This window comes from Phodopus roborovskii, unplaced genomic scaffold (genome assembly GCF_943737965.1).
Source record: "Phodopus roborovskii unplaced genomic scaffold, PHOROB, whole genome shotgun sequence".
Taxonomy (NCBI): Eukaryota; Metazoa; Chordata; class Mammalia; order Rodentia; family Cricetidae; genus Phodopus; species Phodopus roborovskii.
Genome location: NW_026126578.1, coordinates 12,821,849 through 12,836,995, shown reverse-complemented (window position 1 = coordinate 12,836,995; position 15,147 = coordinate 12,821,849). Strand labels below are relative to the sequence as shown.

Below are 15,147 nucleotides of genomic sequence, written 5' to 3'. Positions count from 1 at the left end.
GTGTGTGTGTGTGTGTGTGTGTGTGTGTGTGTGTGTGTGTGTGTGTAGGGGTGGATACAGCGTAAATGCAATCATACATGTAAGTGGAAGACAAAGGCCAACATCAGGTTCCTTTCTAGATTGCTTTCTAGCTTATTTTGTTTGTTTTTATGTGTATGAGTATTTTACCTGAATGAATTTCTGGACACCACATGCATGCCTGGTGCTCATGGATGCCAGAAGACACTGTGTTCCCTAGAACCCGAGTTACAAATGGTTGTGAGCTGCCACATGGGTGCTGGAACTTGAACCCAGGTCCTTTGGAAGAGCAACCAGGTGCTCTTAGCTGCTGAGTCAACTCCAACTTTATTTTTTGAAACAGGGTCTTTGCTGATCCTAGAGCACACTACTAGCCAATGAGTTCTAGGGATTCATCTGTCTCTGCCTCCCCTATATTGGGGTTACAGGCCAATGCCACTGCATCTGGCTTTTACCATGTGGGTGCTAGGGATCCAAGCTCAAGTTGTCATGTTTGCATGGTAGGCACCTTACTAACTGAGCTATCTCCTCACTGCCATTACACACTTTTTTGAGAGGAAAGGCATTGAAACAAGGTCTTACTAAAGAGCCCTGGCTGGCATCCAACTCATTCCCCTTCTGTACCACAGCCCAGCTGCTGAGGCTTCAAGTAGGAGCCATGATACATGGCTCTATTTGGGCATACTTTTAAGCCACACTGAATTATGTATAATGAAGAATGTTTTTTTTTTAAAAAGCACCCCAGGCCAGGTTGTAGTAATGCATGTGGGCACATGCCTTTAATCCCAGCACTCAGGAGGCAGAGGCAGATGAATCTCTGTAAATTTATGGCCAGCCTGGTCTACAGAGTAAGTTCTAGGATAGCCAGAGCAACACAGAGAAACTGTTTCTCAAAAATGCAAAGGGGAAAAAGGAATCAATCTATTATGAATTCACTGCTAGTTTCTAATGGGAGATGTCATTCTGTAAATATGTTTCTCATAGTGGTTAATGAATAAAGCACTGTTGGCCAATAGGAAAGCAAGATAGGCGGGACTAGGAGACAAGGAGGATTTGAGGAAGTAGCGAGGAGGAGTCAGCATGGGGAGACCGGAGAGAACAGAGGTCCTGTCCCGCTCTCCGGTAAGATGAGACCACATGTAAATACTTAGATTAATAGAAATGGGTTAATACTTAAGACAGAGCTAGCCGATAAGAAACAAGTAACTGGCCAACAGCATTTATATCTAATACAGAGTCTCTGTGTGTTAATTGGGGCTGCCGCCGCAGTGGGTCCAAGCTGGTAGGAAAACTTACTCCTTACAGGTTTCTTCACTATTCAGTAAATAAAATATACTATGCTTCATTTTTGCCTTATTGCCCTTCTTTTTCCTGATTATTTCTCCAAGAACCAATTTAAGTCTGTTTCTCTGTCATATCTTCAGTCTTTAGTAATTCCTTTTTTTTTTTTTTTTTTGAGACAGGGTCTCAAGTTTCTCAGGTTGGACTTGAGCTCACTATTATAGTCAAGGGTGACCTTGAACTTTTGACTGTGTGTCACCCATATCCAACTTTAGCTGGTGCTAGAGATGGAACCTAGGGTTTTATGCATGCTAGGTACACTATCAACTGTGCTAACTCCTACTCTTCAGTGACTCTTACCTATGCTGGAGGCCAGCAGATGACTTTCAGCATAGTTCTGACCAGACTACCAACACCTTGAGACTCTTCCTTTATCTAAGACTTATGTCAAATAGAACTAAAGGAACACAAATACTTGACAGTGGTGGCTGTTACTATCTACTGTGGTATGGACCTAAAGGACTACAGTGGTTAGAAGAATGTACATAATACAACCTTACTGCATTCCATAGGTAAACAGGTCAAACCACTGGAGAAAAGACCCATACAAAAAGAAACTCGACTGAATTTCTGTAATTTACACAGACCAAAAAAAGAAAAAAAAGAAAAAAAAAAAAAAAAAAAAAAAGAAAGAAAAAAGCTCATATATAAATGTAGAGAAATAAAAAGCTATTTGCTACTACAAATTTTGCTATGGCAAAAGTTAAAAAAGGAAGGAAACTGAGAAGTGGTTTTTCTATAAGAGAATATGAAAACTGACCAACCACATACACAAGGCAATAAATTCAACATATATTTAGGGCAGTGGATGGAGACAAAGAAAAAAGGAAAACAGGAATCAGACCTCAACTACTGCTTGTACACTTAGGAGAACTGTACTCAATAACCCAGGCATAAGATCTTAGCTTCAGATTGACAGTCTGTAATAAACCAGTCCTCATCATTGTTTTCCCATGTGCCGATAATCCATGAAGAGACAATAGTTGAAAACAGATCTGCCTGAAGTGGCAAATGGCTGTAATCTCAGCATTTGGGAGATCGGAGCAGAATTGTTACAGGTTCAAAGATAGGACGGGGATGGGGGGGGGGGAGCATCTGTTAAGTGAATTACTACTGAACCCTAGAATATATGACTGTAATTTTTGATGCACTGTCTCAAATAGGAAATAAGCAATGCCATCTGTCATCAGCCTCTTTCTGGAAGACAAGCATATCCAAAACAGACAGCCTCACACAGCCCCTAGCACCATCACCAACCCACACAGTAAATGACAATGTCTTGGTTACCATATGCCTCACACACACCCTACCAGATTAAGGAGAAGTAGTTGATTAGAGAAGTGCTGTTCAATGAAACTGACATGATACTGATTACACATGACAAGTTGTCGTACTTGATAATAAGCCATGTGGAAAGCCTAAACTATAAAAAGGCTATTGCTGTTAGGACACAAAAGGCTATTTAGCTAGCTACCCAAGGACAGACAGATTCAGTGATCTTCATCTAATTAATCCTCTCCACCCAGACTTTCACAATCACAGTAGGGCCAATGCAGCATAAATCCTGTTCAATGAATGCAGAGGAAGTATTTCAAAGATAGACATGAGCACACTAAAGTCCACCCACTTCAATCCAAATGAGGAGTTAAGTGAGTTGGCAATCAGCATATCTCAGCTCTGAAATCTGTCCAGAACTTTCCAATTGAATATGACTAACACATTTTGGCCAGCTGAATGAAATAATCAAAAAGAAGTAAATCCTATGTCTAAAAATCTCCAAATAGGGACATATTAAAATTACCTATAAGGGAGGGGGACTAGAGAAATGGCCTTTTTTGCTATTTTTGCAGAGGACCCAGCATCCACATGGTGGTTTACAGCCATTCATGACTATAGTTTTTTATCTGATACTCTCTTTTGACCTTGCAGGCACCAGGTGTACGTGTAGCACACATACATTTATCAAGTCAAACACTCAAGTGGATAATATAAAATAAATAAATCTAAAAGATAATTTTTAAGCTGGGCATGGTGGTACACACCTTTAATCCCAGCACTCAAGAGGCAGAAGGGAACAGATCTCTATGAATTTGAGGCTAGCCCAGTCTATATAGTAAATTCCAAGATAGCAAAAGCTGCATAGTGAGACTGTCTCTTATCAATCAATTAATTAATTAATTTTGAATTAAGTGGCTGGGCGTGGTGGTACATACACTCCTTTAATCGAAGCATTTGAGAAGCAGAAACAGGTGACTCTCCCGTGAGTTCCAGGCCATGAAAGCACAGTGATGTATTTATTCTTGTTTTATATGCACTGGGGTGTTTTGCTTGCATATATGTGTGTGTAAGGGTGTCAGGTCCCTTAGAACTAAAGTTATAGACAATTATGAGCTGCCTTGTAGATGCTGGGAATTGAACCAGGGTCCTCTGCAAGAGCAGCCAGTGCTTTTAACCACTGAGCCATCTCTCTAGCCTATAGTTATTTTTTAAGACCAAATCTCACTATGTGGAAGCCTGGTTGGCTTCAAACTCATCATCTTTCTGCTTTGGACTCCTAAAATTCATATGGAATGACAAGTGTGCACAATATCTCATCCTGCCAACTGATTTTTGAGAAGGGTATCAAGGCTATTCAAGGAAAAAACGGTTTTCTTTTTTTTTTATGAAAAATAATGTTTTCAATACATGGTCTAGAACAACTAGATATTCTAATGCAAAGGAATCAATCAACTATTACTTCAACACACATACATAGACACACCCACCCCAACCAGAGACCTAAATATAAAAGGTAAAGCTATGAAACTCTAGGCAATGCTTTCTGAAGTAGCACCAAAAACACAAGAAATCAAAGAAAACAACTGAACCTCGTCAAAATGAAAATTTAGTAGCAGGAAGGAAACCATGAAAGTAAAAAGAACAAATCATGAAATGGAAGTTCCTAGAAATAACATATGTGCTAAATGTTTAGTGTCCAGAACATACAAATAATCCCCAAAGCTCAAAAATAAACAGATAAATAACCTACTCAAAATGGGAAAAGGATAGTGTGATGGCTATTCTTGGTTGTCAACTTGACTATATCTGGAATGAACTATAATGTAGAAATGGAGTGCACACTTGTGATCTGGATCTTGAGGCAAAAACACAACATGCCTTTAACCCAGACCTTGAGGTGGGAAGACAGAAGTCTTTAGTCCTGAATGCTGGGAGGGACACCTTTAATCTGGCTACACCTTCAGCTGGCAGCCTGCATAAGGACAATGGAAGAAGGAAGGGTTTGTTCTTCCCCTACTTGTTTTCACCTTGTCAACACATCTATCCCTTTACTGGCATTGGAGCCTATTTCTTCAGGGTTCCACCCATGTACAGAAGACCAGCTGAAATACCCAGCCTGGTTTGTGGAACTGAGTTCCATTCACAACTACAGAGAGAGAGAGAGAGAGACAGAGAGAGAGAGAGACAGAGAGACAGAGACAGAGAGGGAGGGAGAGAGGGAGAGAGAGAGAGGGAGGGAGAGAGAGAGAGAGACAGAGACAGAGACAGAGAGGGAGGGAGAGACAGAGAGGGAGAGAGAGAGAGAGAGAGAGAGAGAGGGAGGGAGGGAGAGAGAGACAGAGAGGGAGGGAGAGAGAGAGGGAGAGAGAGACAGAGAGGGAGAGAGAGAGAGAGAGAGAGAGAGAGGGAGAGAGGGAGAGAGAGAGAGACGGAGAGAGACAGAGAGGGAGAGAGACAGAGAGGGAGAGAGGGAGAGAGGGAAGGAGAGAGAGAGGGAGAGAGAGACAGAGAGGGAGGGAGGGAGAGAGAGACAGAGAGGGAGGGAGAGAGAGAGAGAGAGAGAGAGAGAGAGAGAGAGAGAGAGAGAGATTTTCCCTCCAGAGAACACTGACTAATTCAGATAGGAAACAGATATTTCTCCAAAGATACACAAATAGCCAGTAAGCACATAAAAATATGTTCAATATCATTAGACACTACAGAAGTACAGATTAAAACCAACCATAGGGTTGAGGACTAGGGGCCTATAAAATGACTTAGCCAGTAAAGACACTTGCTACACAAGTTTGGTGACCTGAGTTCAATCCTCAGAACCCACACAAAAATGGAGAACCAACTCCAGAAAGTTGTCCTGTGAGCTCCATATGCACAACACACACACACACACCCCTCCTTATTAAATAAATGCCTCCTTATTAAATCTGTATTAATGATCACAAAAACAAAATATGCAAGCCAGAAGGATTTTAACCAAGTATGGTAACTAGCACTGGTAATCCCAGCCTTAATCAGAAGCAGCCAAGCTACAGGAAACCCTGTGTCAAAGGAGAAAAAAACACAGAAGAAGGGAGGGAAGGAGGAAGGGAGGGAGGGAGGGAGGGTCATTCCCATAGTATAGTACAGAAGCACAGTACAGAAGACTTAACTAGTTCAGAAAAAGTATGAAAAAATTAACCACTCATGGAAAACTCTGTACCCTGAATATGACTCATTTAGGAAATATTTAGGAAATAATGAAAAATATATAATGTGACAGAAAATCCTCAGTCATAAACAGAATGACCTTACTTAGCCACTTCTCACATTTATTATTCCACAAACTTGAAACCAAACACTCATCAGTGCTATAATAAATTCTATCCATAGAAGATGGCACAGGAATGAGTTCTACATCATCCTCTAGAAAGGCTACCCTAAACCTGTAATCACAGCATACTGAATCTGGGGCAGAGGGATCAATCACAAGCTTGAGGCCAGTTGGGCTACCCTTTCCACTCCTTGCCTCCCTAAATTTAGATAGTTTCCTGAGGCTAGAGATGAAGCTCAGTGGTAGAGTATTTAGTTAGCAGAGCAGAGCCTAGATTTGATCCCTACTACTGGGATCCACTGCTGGGATTAAGGGTGTGCGCCACCATCGCCCGACATGAAGGGTTAAATTTTTAAAAAAATTGGGGCATGTATACAAAATCAGCTATGAAGGTGGAAATAGCAAGAATCTAGAAAAAGAAGTAGATAGAGCTTTACAAAATGATAAGGCCCTGACTAACACTCCTGACTTTGGTTTTTATTGGACAAATGATTAAGGGGGCGCAGTTGTCATTTTAGTATTTGTTTGTTCCTAACATTATGGGTTCAGTCTCAGTACTATCAAAAAGAAAGGAAAGAAGGAATAAACAAATGAATGAACAGGAAATTCAAAGCCCAAAGTAAAACTGAACTGGAACACAGCCACACTCATACATGTGCAGTCCAGGGCTATTTCAGGCCAGCAGAGATGACAGCTGCAACCCAGACTTCCTGTGTCTTCTGGCTCCACACTGCTGCTCATCACAAACTGCAGTGACACAGCTGTAGCCACACCGTCCAGTCACCAGGCCAGCTCATTATGCTAGCTATGACACCAAAACTTTGCCTTTATTTCACCTGAAAATACCAATGTGTCAGACAGGAAGAGGGAGGAAAAGGAGTTTAAATATTCTGGCTTTACAGCATAATAGTGTAGATTATTTTGTTATCAGAAGTGGCAAAGTATAGTGTTTACTATCCAGAAATAACAGAAAAATCAAAAATATCACCAGACTATAAAAAATACCCCCAATTTACACAGAATCAATGATAAGAAAAATTAGGATAAAATGGGACATTCATATCAGCAGTATTTCTTTTCTTTTCTGTCTCTCTTTTGAGACAGGGTTTCTCTGTAGCTTTGAAGCCTGTCTTGGAACTCATTCTGTAGACCAGGCTGGCCAGTGATCCGCCTGCCTCTGCCTCCTGAGTGCTGGGAATAAAGTCGTGCACCACCAATGCCCAGCTCAGCAGTATTTCTTCAAAAAGAAAAAGAAATGTAAAGAAACCCTATCTTAAAAAAGAAATAAAGAAAATGGACCAGGCAGTAGTAGAACAACTTTAATCCCAGCACTAGAGAGGCAGAGGCAGACGGATCTCTGTGAGTTTGAGGCCAAGCTGATTCACAGAACAAGTGCCAGGACAGGCTCCAAAGCCACAGAGAAACCCTCCTTTAGGGAAAACAACAGCAAAAAGAAAAAAATGAAAATAAGACAAATAAAGTAAGCTTCAAAGTAGCTCAGTCGGGAGCCAAGCAAGAATGATTTATGATGTTAATTAAATCATGTTGCATTTAATCAGACCACAGTAGAATTAAACTAGGAATCAGTAATTAAAAGACTAATGGAAAGAAAATCCCTGAGTACCTGGAGATTAATTAATACACGTGTAAGTGACACAAAAGTCAAAGAGAAAAATCTGAGGAAAAATAAAAGCACTATTTTGATACAAATGAAAATGACAACACAAGCCATATGCGGTGACAAACGCATGTGATCTTAGGAAGTGGAGGGCAAAGGCACAAGTATGCAAATCTAACCAACCGAGAATAGCTTGATACCCCGAGCATTTCTGACCACCTACATGTCATTCGGTATACAGAACCCGTAAACTCCACAGTTCCAGCTGTGTACCTACAACTGCATCCCTCCAGTAGGTCTTAGGAAGTCTTAAAAGTACCAAGACAAAGTTGGAAGTGCCAGCCTGGCCTAGGCCTTTAATCCCAGCATTCAAGAGACAGAGGCAGCTGGGCGGTGGTGGCATCAGGAGGCAGAGGCAGGTGGATCTCTGTGAGTTCAAGGCCAGCCTGGTCTACAGAGTGAGTTCCAGGCCATTGGAACAGAGAAACCCTGTCTGGGTGGGGGGAGAGAGAGAGAGAGAGAGAGAGAGAGAGAGAGAGAGAGAGAGAGAGAGAGAGAGAGAGAGGCAGGTGGGTCTCTGTACATTCCAAGCCAGCCAGGGCTACAGAGACAAACCTTGTCTCAAAAAAAAAAGGGGGGGGGGGACAGGACAATAGCAAGACAAGACAGGTTTGGGGTTACTTTTGATGTTTTTAACTCATTATGTATGTGCAGGTGTGTGTATGTGTACATGTGCATACCTCAGCTCACATGCAGAAGTGGACTTTCTCAGGGTTATTTCTCAGGTCACCAGACTTGCACGACAAGCATCTTTATACTCTGAGTCATCTTGCTAGCCCCACTCTCACAACAAAGAACCTATTCCCATGAAAACAACCTGAGTTCCTCCCCTAGCACCCATGGAAGAAGGAGAAAACCAACTCCCACAAAGCTGTTCTCTCCCTCTCTCCCTCTTTCTCCTCCCCCCACACCATAAATAAATGTAATAAATTTTAAATAAAGATGGGCACATACATTATACTACAAAGAATTACACTGAAAATAAGACTCTACCAGACATTTGAACTTTTTATATAAATTTAATATTCAATAGTCAGTTAAAAGTTGTTTGGCTTTTTTTAAACTTAGTGTGTATGGTTATAGGCACAGCATGTCACATGCCTGGAGTTTAGAGGACAATGGTTATCCTTCTACCTGTGGGTTCCAAGGACACGATTCAGACCATCAGGCTTTTTGACAAGCACCTTTCACCTACTGAGCCATTTCTCAAGTGTCTTGTTGACAGGATCTCATGTAGCTGATTGGTTTTGAATTCTCTATGCAGATAAAATTGGACTTGAATTCCTGGTCCTCCTGTTCCCACCTCCCAAGTGGGATTATAGGTATGTGCTACTACATTAAGATCAGTTTGGTCTACACAAGACCTTTACAACAACAACAATAAAAAAAACCAGGACCAGGCATTTGGTTACAAACACATTGAATCCCAGAGGCACAGGCAAGTGTGTGTCTCTAAGTTCAAGGCTAGCATGGTCAACATATTGAATTCCAGTTCTGCCAAGGATACACATTGAGACCCTCTTACAAAAAAAAGGTAGAGAGACTCAACTGCCAAAAATATTGTCCCCTGACCTCCACATGTGTTTACATACATGCACATACCCACAGCAAGTGCTCTTATAGAGAATCTAGGTTCGATTTCCACATGGTAGCTCACAACCATCCATAACTGTAGTTCTAGAGGATCCATTGCCCTCTTCTGACATCCACATGCATCAGGCATGCACATGGTACACATACATGCATCAAAGTAAAGCACTCATACACATAAATCTTTAAAAGAAAAGAAAAAAAAAGGAAAGAAAGAAACCAGACCAGATGTGGTGGCACATGCTTACATTCCCAGCATTTGGGAGACAGAACAGAAAGACTGACCCAAATTAAAGAGTACCCTGGTCTATATAACAAGTTTCAGAACAGGCAGGACTACATGGCCAGAGCCTGTATCAAACAAAGTCTGATGCTTGCAAAGTAAAGATGCTTGCTGTGGTGGCCTGAAAGAAAATTGCCCTCACAGAGAGTGGCACTATTAGGAAGTATGGCTTTGTTGGAGTAGGTAGGGCCTTGTTGAAAGAAGTGTGTATCATGAGGGTGAGCTCTGAGGTCTCATGCTCAAGCTATGCTCAATGTGACACAGAGTTCCTTCTGCTGCCTGCGTATCATGATGTAGAACTCTCAGCTCCTTCTCCAGACCATGTCTGCCTGCACACTGCCATGCCCCGCTACGATACTGGACTAAACTCTGAAACTATAAGCCAGTCACAATTAAGTGTTTTCTTTTATAAGAGTTGCTGTGGTCATGGTGTGTCTTCACAGCAATAGAAACCATAAGACATTTTCCAAAAAGCCTGAGGCGCGAGTTGGATTTCCAGGAACCACAGAGTGAATAGAAAGCATCGACTCCCAAATACTGTCTTTTATCCACCGCACACACATCATGGAATGTACACACTGGCACGCATACACACTTATAGTGGCATCTTGCCTTGCCAGTGAACCTGTAATGGTGGCCACACCCTTTGGGCATGATTGCAGGTGCAGACACGACCCATTACAGGGTAGAAAAGGGGCTGCCTTGAGCTCTCTGGGCTGCAGATAGCATTGGAAGGACGGAGACTGCATCTTCTGGAGCAGGAAGACTAAAGTTGTCATTTACCCTTTCTTATCTGTGTAAGTGCTTCCCTAACAAATACTTATTCCTCATTTATCTTGGGTCTGGTGGAGTCATTTAAACCCTGCCTTCAAATTTTTTTATACACCCAAGCATGTTATTAAGAGAAAAATTCAGTTTCTGTCTCATATCAGAAGAGCCGGTTGTGGTGGTGCACGCCAGTAGGATTTGGGGTAGGAAGTGGAGGCAAGATGCCACTTCACACACTCATGAATAAGTAAATAAAAACTTTAAAATGAAACAAACCAAAATCAAAATAAACACCATTAAAAGAAGTTGCAACTCGGAGTGGGATGGGATGGGGTGATTATTTCTATAATTAAAACTGCTTGATCTTACATATATAAACTACTTAGATGCAAATACTTCCACAGATCAAGTCCTTTTCATGAGCCAACATAACCACTATAAACCTAAGACAGTACCTTGGGGTGAAGGATCTTCTTGTTTCTCCTGAGAGAGAAGTCCCAAGTAGCTGAGAATAACATACTTTGTTTCATAGTGAAATCCTAGAGGCACAGTAGTAGAGGACGCCATTGAATTGGCTGAAGGAGCTCCAAAGAGGTCTATTTATGGTGGAAATCTAAAAACAAAAGGTTTCTTTCAGTTTAAAGTTGATTACAAACCAATCAATCAGTTTCCCCATTGCTCCCAATTACTCACCTAAGTCCCAAAGTAAATGTCAGTTTTCTTTCCAATAATCTTTTAAAATTAACTTTAATTTCTATACAAACAGTAACTTATTCAAATAAAAGGTAGATTTTCCTTTTCCAGTTTTTTCTTTTCTATTTGTTTGCTTCTGTACCATCTTAAAGGTGGCCGTGGTACACATGTGGAGGTCGGAGGACTCTGTGGAGTCAGTATTCTACTTCCACCCTGCACGGTTCTGGGAATGAAACTCAGGTTGCCAGGCCTGCATGCCAAGCACCTTAACCACTGAGCCACCTCAATGGCTCCTCCTAATTATTTCCACACATGTGGCAAACACATCCTGAACTCCCCATATGTGTTTCCTCACTTCTTTTAATAATAAACCTCACAGCCATGGCCTTTAATCCCAGCACTCAGGAGGCAGAGAGTTCGAGGCCAGCCTGATCTACAATTTGAATTCCAGGAAAGTCAGAGATGTTACACAGAGAAACCCTGCCTTGAAAACTAAATAAATCTTCTTAATATAACAGCTACACCCATGCTACATACCTAGGGACTCCGCCTTCCAGCCCTCTGTTCTACTCAATGTGCTACACAGCTAGTCTCAGTAAGAAGGACAGTTGTATATGCAATTTGTATCTTTAGTTATTGGTTGTTTTGCTTTTAAGACAATAGCTCATGTACTGGGGCCATGTCCCACTAAAATTTATTTTTTGGTTTTTGTGAGGTATGTGCAATTTGTGAGCCTTTTCTTTTGGGAGAGGGGGCTGTCTTGTTTGTTTTGTTTTATGGTTTTGGAGACAGGGTTTCTCTGTGTAGTCCTGGCTGTCCTGGAACTCATTCTGTAGACCAGGTTGTCCTTAAATTCACAGAGATCCACCTGCCTTTGCCTCTCAAATGATGGGATTAAGCTATGTGTAGTGTAGTATTCCCCGGGACTCAGGTGCTAGAGGCAGGAAAATTAAGAGTTCAAGATCACTCTCAACTACATATTGAGTTTGAAGTCACTCTTGGCTACATAAGACCCTGTTTCATAAAAGCAAGTTTTTAATGGCCACCATGGCAGTACGCATTTTTAATTCCAGTACAAAAGAAGCAGTAGCTGACAGATCTCTGTGAGTTCAAGGCCAGCTTGGTCTACATAACTTCTAGGCTGGCCAGAGCTGCACAATGAGATCTTGTCTCCAGACAAACAAAACACGTCTTTAAATATAAGGTTGGCTTTCTGAGTGTAGTGGGAGGCTGCACTGAGGACCAAAGACAGCCTCCCATATGCCAGCTGCTCTGTCCCAAGCTCGGGTATGATCTTCTGTTTGGGTGTTTCCCTTTGGACACAGGGCCCTGCAATGACACAGACTTGGGACTTGTCATGTTGCCTAAGCTGGTCTTGAACTTGCAGTAACACTCCTGCCTCTGTCTCACAAGACCCAGCATTAGAGTCTTGAGATACCACATTCAAAATTTCCAGATATGATCTTAAATTCAAACAAATGGCAAATTCTAGGATCAGTAGAGGCTGAAGGTAAAGGTATTTATTGCCTTAACACAGCTAATATCTGTGTTAAGGATTTGAATACCCAGAACCCACATGAATGTGCATGCACTGACACACATACACATGAACACACAAACAAAAACAATGCTCCTGAAAAATACCTGAGGTTGAGCTCTGGCCTCTGTATGCATGTGCACAGACATGCATAAATACTCACATATACACATGCACCCACACATATACACACAAAATTAAGTTTTTAAGATTGCAAAAACTATCCCACTCAGCTGCACTGCTACATCAAGGTGTTAATTTAAAAATTTAGCAGGCACCTCTATTGTCCTAGTGTTGATTGTCCCTTTCCAGTTAAGACATGCGCAATGGGACACTCTGGTTCAATCCTGTGTTGACAACCACCCCAAATATCTGCACTCAGCAGTTGGCATTCACAGATAATGCACTCACAGGGGAATTCCTAATATGGAACCCTCCCCCTTACACACAGACTCTGACTTTCACAATAAGCAGTTTAAGCTCCCCATATAACAGCAAAACAAAATTCAAATACAGATTTCTCCATTCTAGGTACATGCTAGAGAAATGTAAACGTGTCCCCACAAAATTTGTACACGTGTTCAAGGTCACTTTATGCATACCTAACAGCCACAAAGAAAAAATCTTCCTTTTTGATTTTTTTGTTTGTTTGTTTTTGTTTTATTTTGGTTTTTTTAGACAGAGTTTATCTATGTAGCCCTGGCTTGTCCTGGAACTCGGTTCATAGAATCAGGTTGGCCTTTAACTCACAGAGATCCAACTGCTTCTGCCTCCCTGGTGCTGGAATTAAAGGCGTGAACCACCACTGCCGCCTGGCAGAAAACAACTTTCAATTTATTTAAAAAATAAGGGAGGGGGGTGTCTCAAGAGGTGACTTAATGGTTAAGAGCAAGTACTACTTTGCAGAGGATCCAAGTTCAATTCACAGCACCACATCTGGCAGCTCACGGTGCAACATTGTGCACATTCCAACTCCAGGAAAGTTGCCTGCCTCCTCGGGTGGGTACACACTCACACAGATACACATAGTTAAAAATAATGTTTAAAATATAAGTCACGTAAGCTAGATACTGAGGTATGAACCACTGTGTCTAGACACCTGGAGAAGATGAAGAATGAGGGTCCCCTGACAAAAGTTTAAGGCATTTTCCAGCCAGGCAGTGGTGGTACACACCTTTAATCCCAGTACTCAGGGGAGACAGAGGCAGGTGGATCTCTGAGTTCAAGGCCAGCCTGGTCTATAGAGTGAGTCCCTGGACAGCCAGGGCTACACAGAGAAACCCTGTCTTGAAAAATCAAAACAAAACAAAAGGCAATGTCTGAAAAATAGAAAATATTGGCTAGGATTGGAGGACAAGCGTGTATTAGCAGCACACTGGGGAGAAGGAAGCAGGAAAATCTCAAACTTGAGGTCAATGTAATCTACATGTCAAGGTTCCATCTCAAGACTTTTCTCTGCCAAAAAAAAAAAAAAAACAGAAACAAATGGTATGGTGGTACATACCTTTTAAACCTAGCATTCTGGAGACAAAAGCAGGCTGTTTCTGAGTTCCAAGCCAGCCAGAGCTACATAGTCTTAAAAGGCATAGGAAAAGGAGGGAAAGTTAAAAAAAAAAAAACAAAAAACAAGAAAAGTTCACTAAACTGTTGTATGTCCACACACTGCCATATTCTACACACTGGAATATCATTTACCTTTAAAAAGAAATAAAGTAGGGGGCTAGAGAAATGGCTCAGTGGTTAAGAGCACTGGCTGCTCTTCTGAAGGACCCAGGTTCAATCCCAGCACCTACAAGGCAGCTCAATCTGTTTGTTCCAGTCCCAGTGCCAGGGTATCTGACACCCTCACATAGACATGAAGGTAGGCAAAACACCAATGCATATAAAACAAATAAATCATTTTTTAAAAAGGAATAAAATAAGGTAGCCAGGAGTTGGTGGCATACGCCTTTAATCCCAGCACTCGGGAGGTAGAGGCAGGCAGATCTCTGTGAGTTCGAGGCCAGCCTGGGCTACAGAACGAGTTCCAGGACAGTTCCCAAAGCAATACAGAGAAAACTGTCTTGAAAAACCAAAAATAAAAAAAGAAATAAAGTAATGGCTCACACTGCAATCTCAGTTCTTGGGAGGCTGAGGCAAGAGGACTGCACGAGTTCAAGGCCAGCGGTCAGTACAAAATGAGAGCAAGCCTTAAAAAGCAGAAAAGAAAACCAGTGGCTGTATGTGGTAAAGAAGTAGGAATAAAAAATGGCTACTGCCAACCATGGTAGCATACACCTATAATCCCAGCAATGAAACGGTGGCAAATGTAGCCAAAGTTCAAACCTGGGCCACATAGAGATTTTTGTCTCAAAAAAAAAAAAAAAAAAAAAAAAAAAAAATACATAAGAACCATTGCCAAGTGGTATGGGGTTTCTTTTAGAAGTGATGAAAACTCCAATAATAGTTGCACAACTTTGAATGTGCTAAAAGTCATTATGTTACACAACTGTGAATTGTAAATAGTAAATTTACTGTGAGTTGTAATAGTAAATTAATTATATCTCAGTGAAGCTGCTAGACAATGAGCTGCTCTCAGCCAGCCTTAGTGGAACACAACTGTAGTCCTAGCACTCAGAAGGCTAAGCAATAATGCCACCAATGTGAGGCCAGAC

At 41.6% G+C, this 15,147-nt stretch overlaps 1 protein-coding gene across 1 annotated transcript in view; it reads right to left on the bottom strand.

Annotated features, from left to right (window-relative positions):
* Bcl2l13 (BCL2 like 13) overlaps positions 1 to 15,147 on the bottom strand; it is a 41,966-nt gene that overhangs the window by 22,991 nt on the left and 3,828 nt on the right. Inside the window, exon 2 of the mRNA XM_051203550.1 lies at positions 10,719 to 10,876. Within this exon, the coding sequence (XP_051059507.1) occupies positions 10,719 to 10,830 (112 nt within the window). The 5' untranslated portion in view covers positions 10,831 to 10,876. The remainder of the gene's footprint in view (positions 1 to 10,718; positions 10,877 to 15,147) is intronic.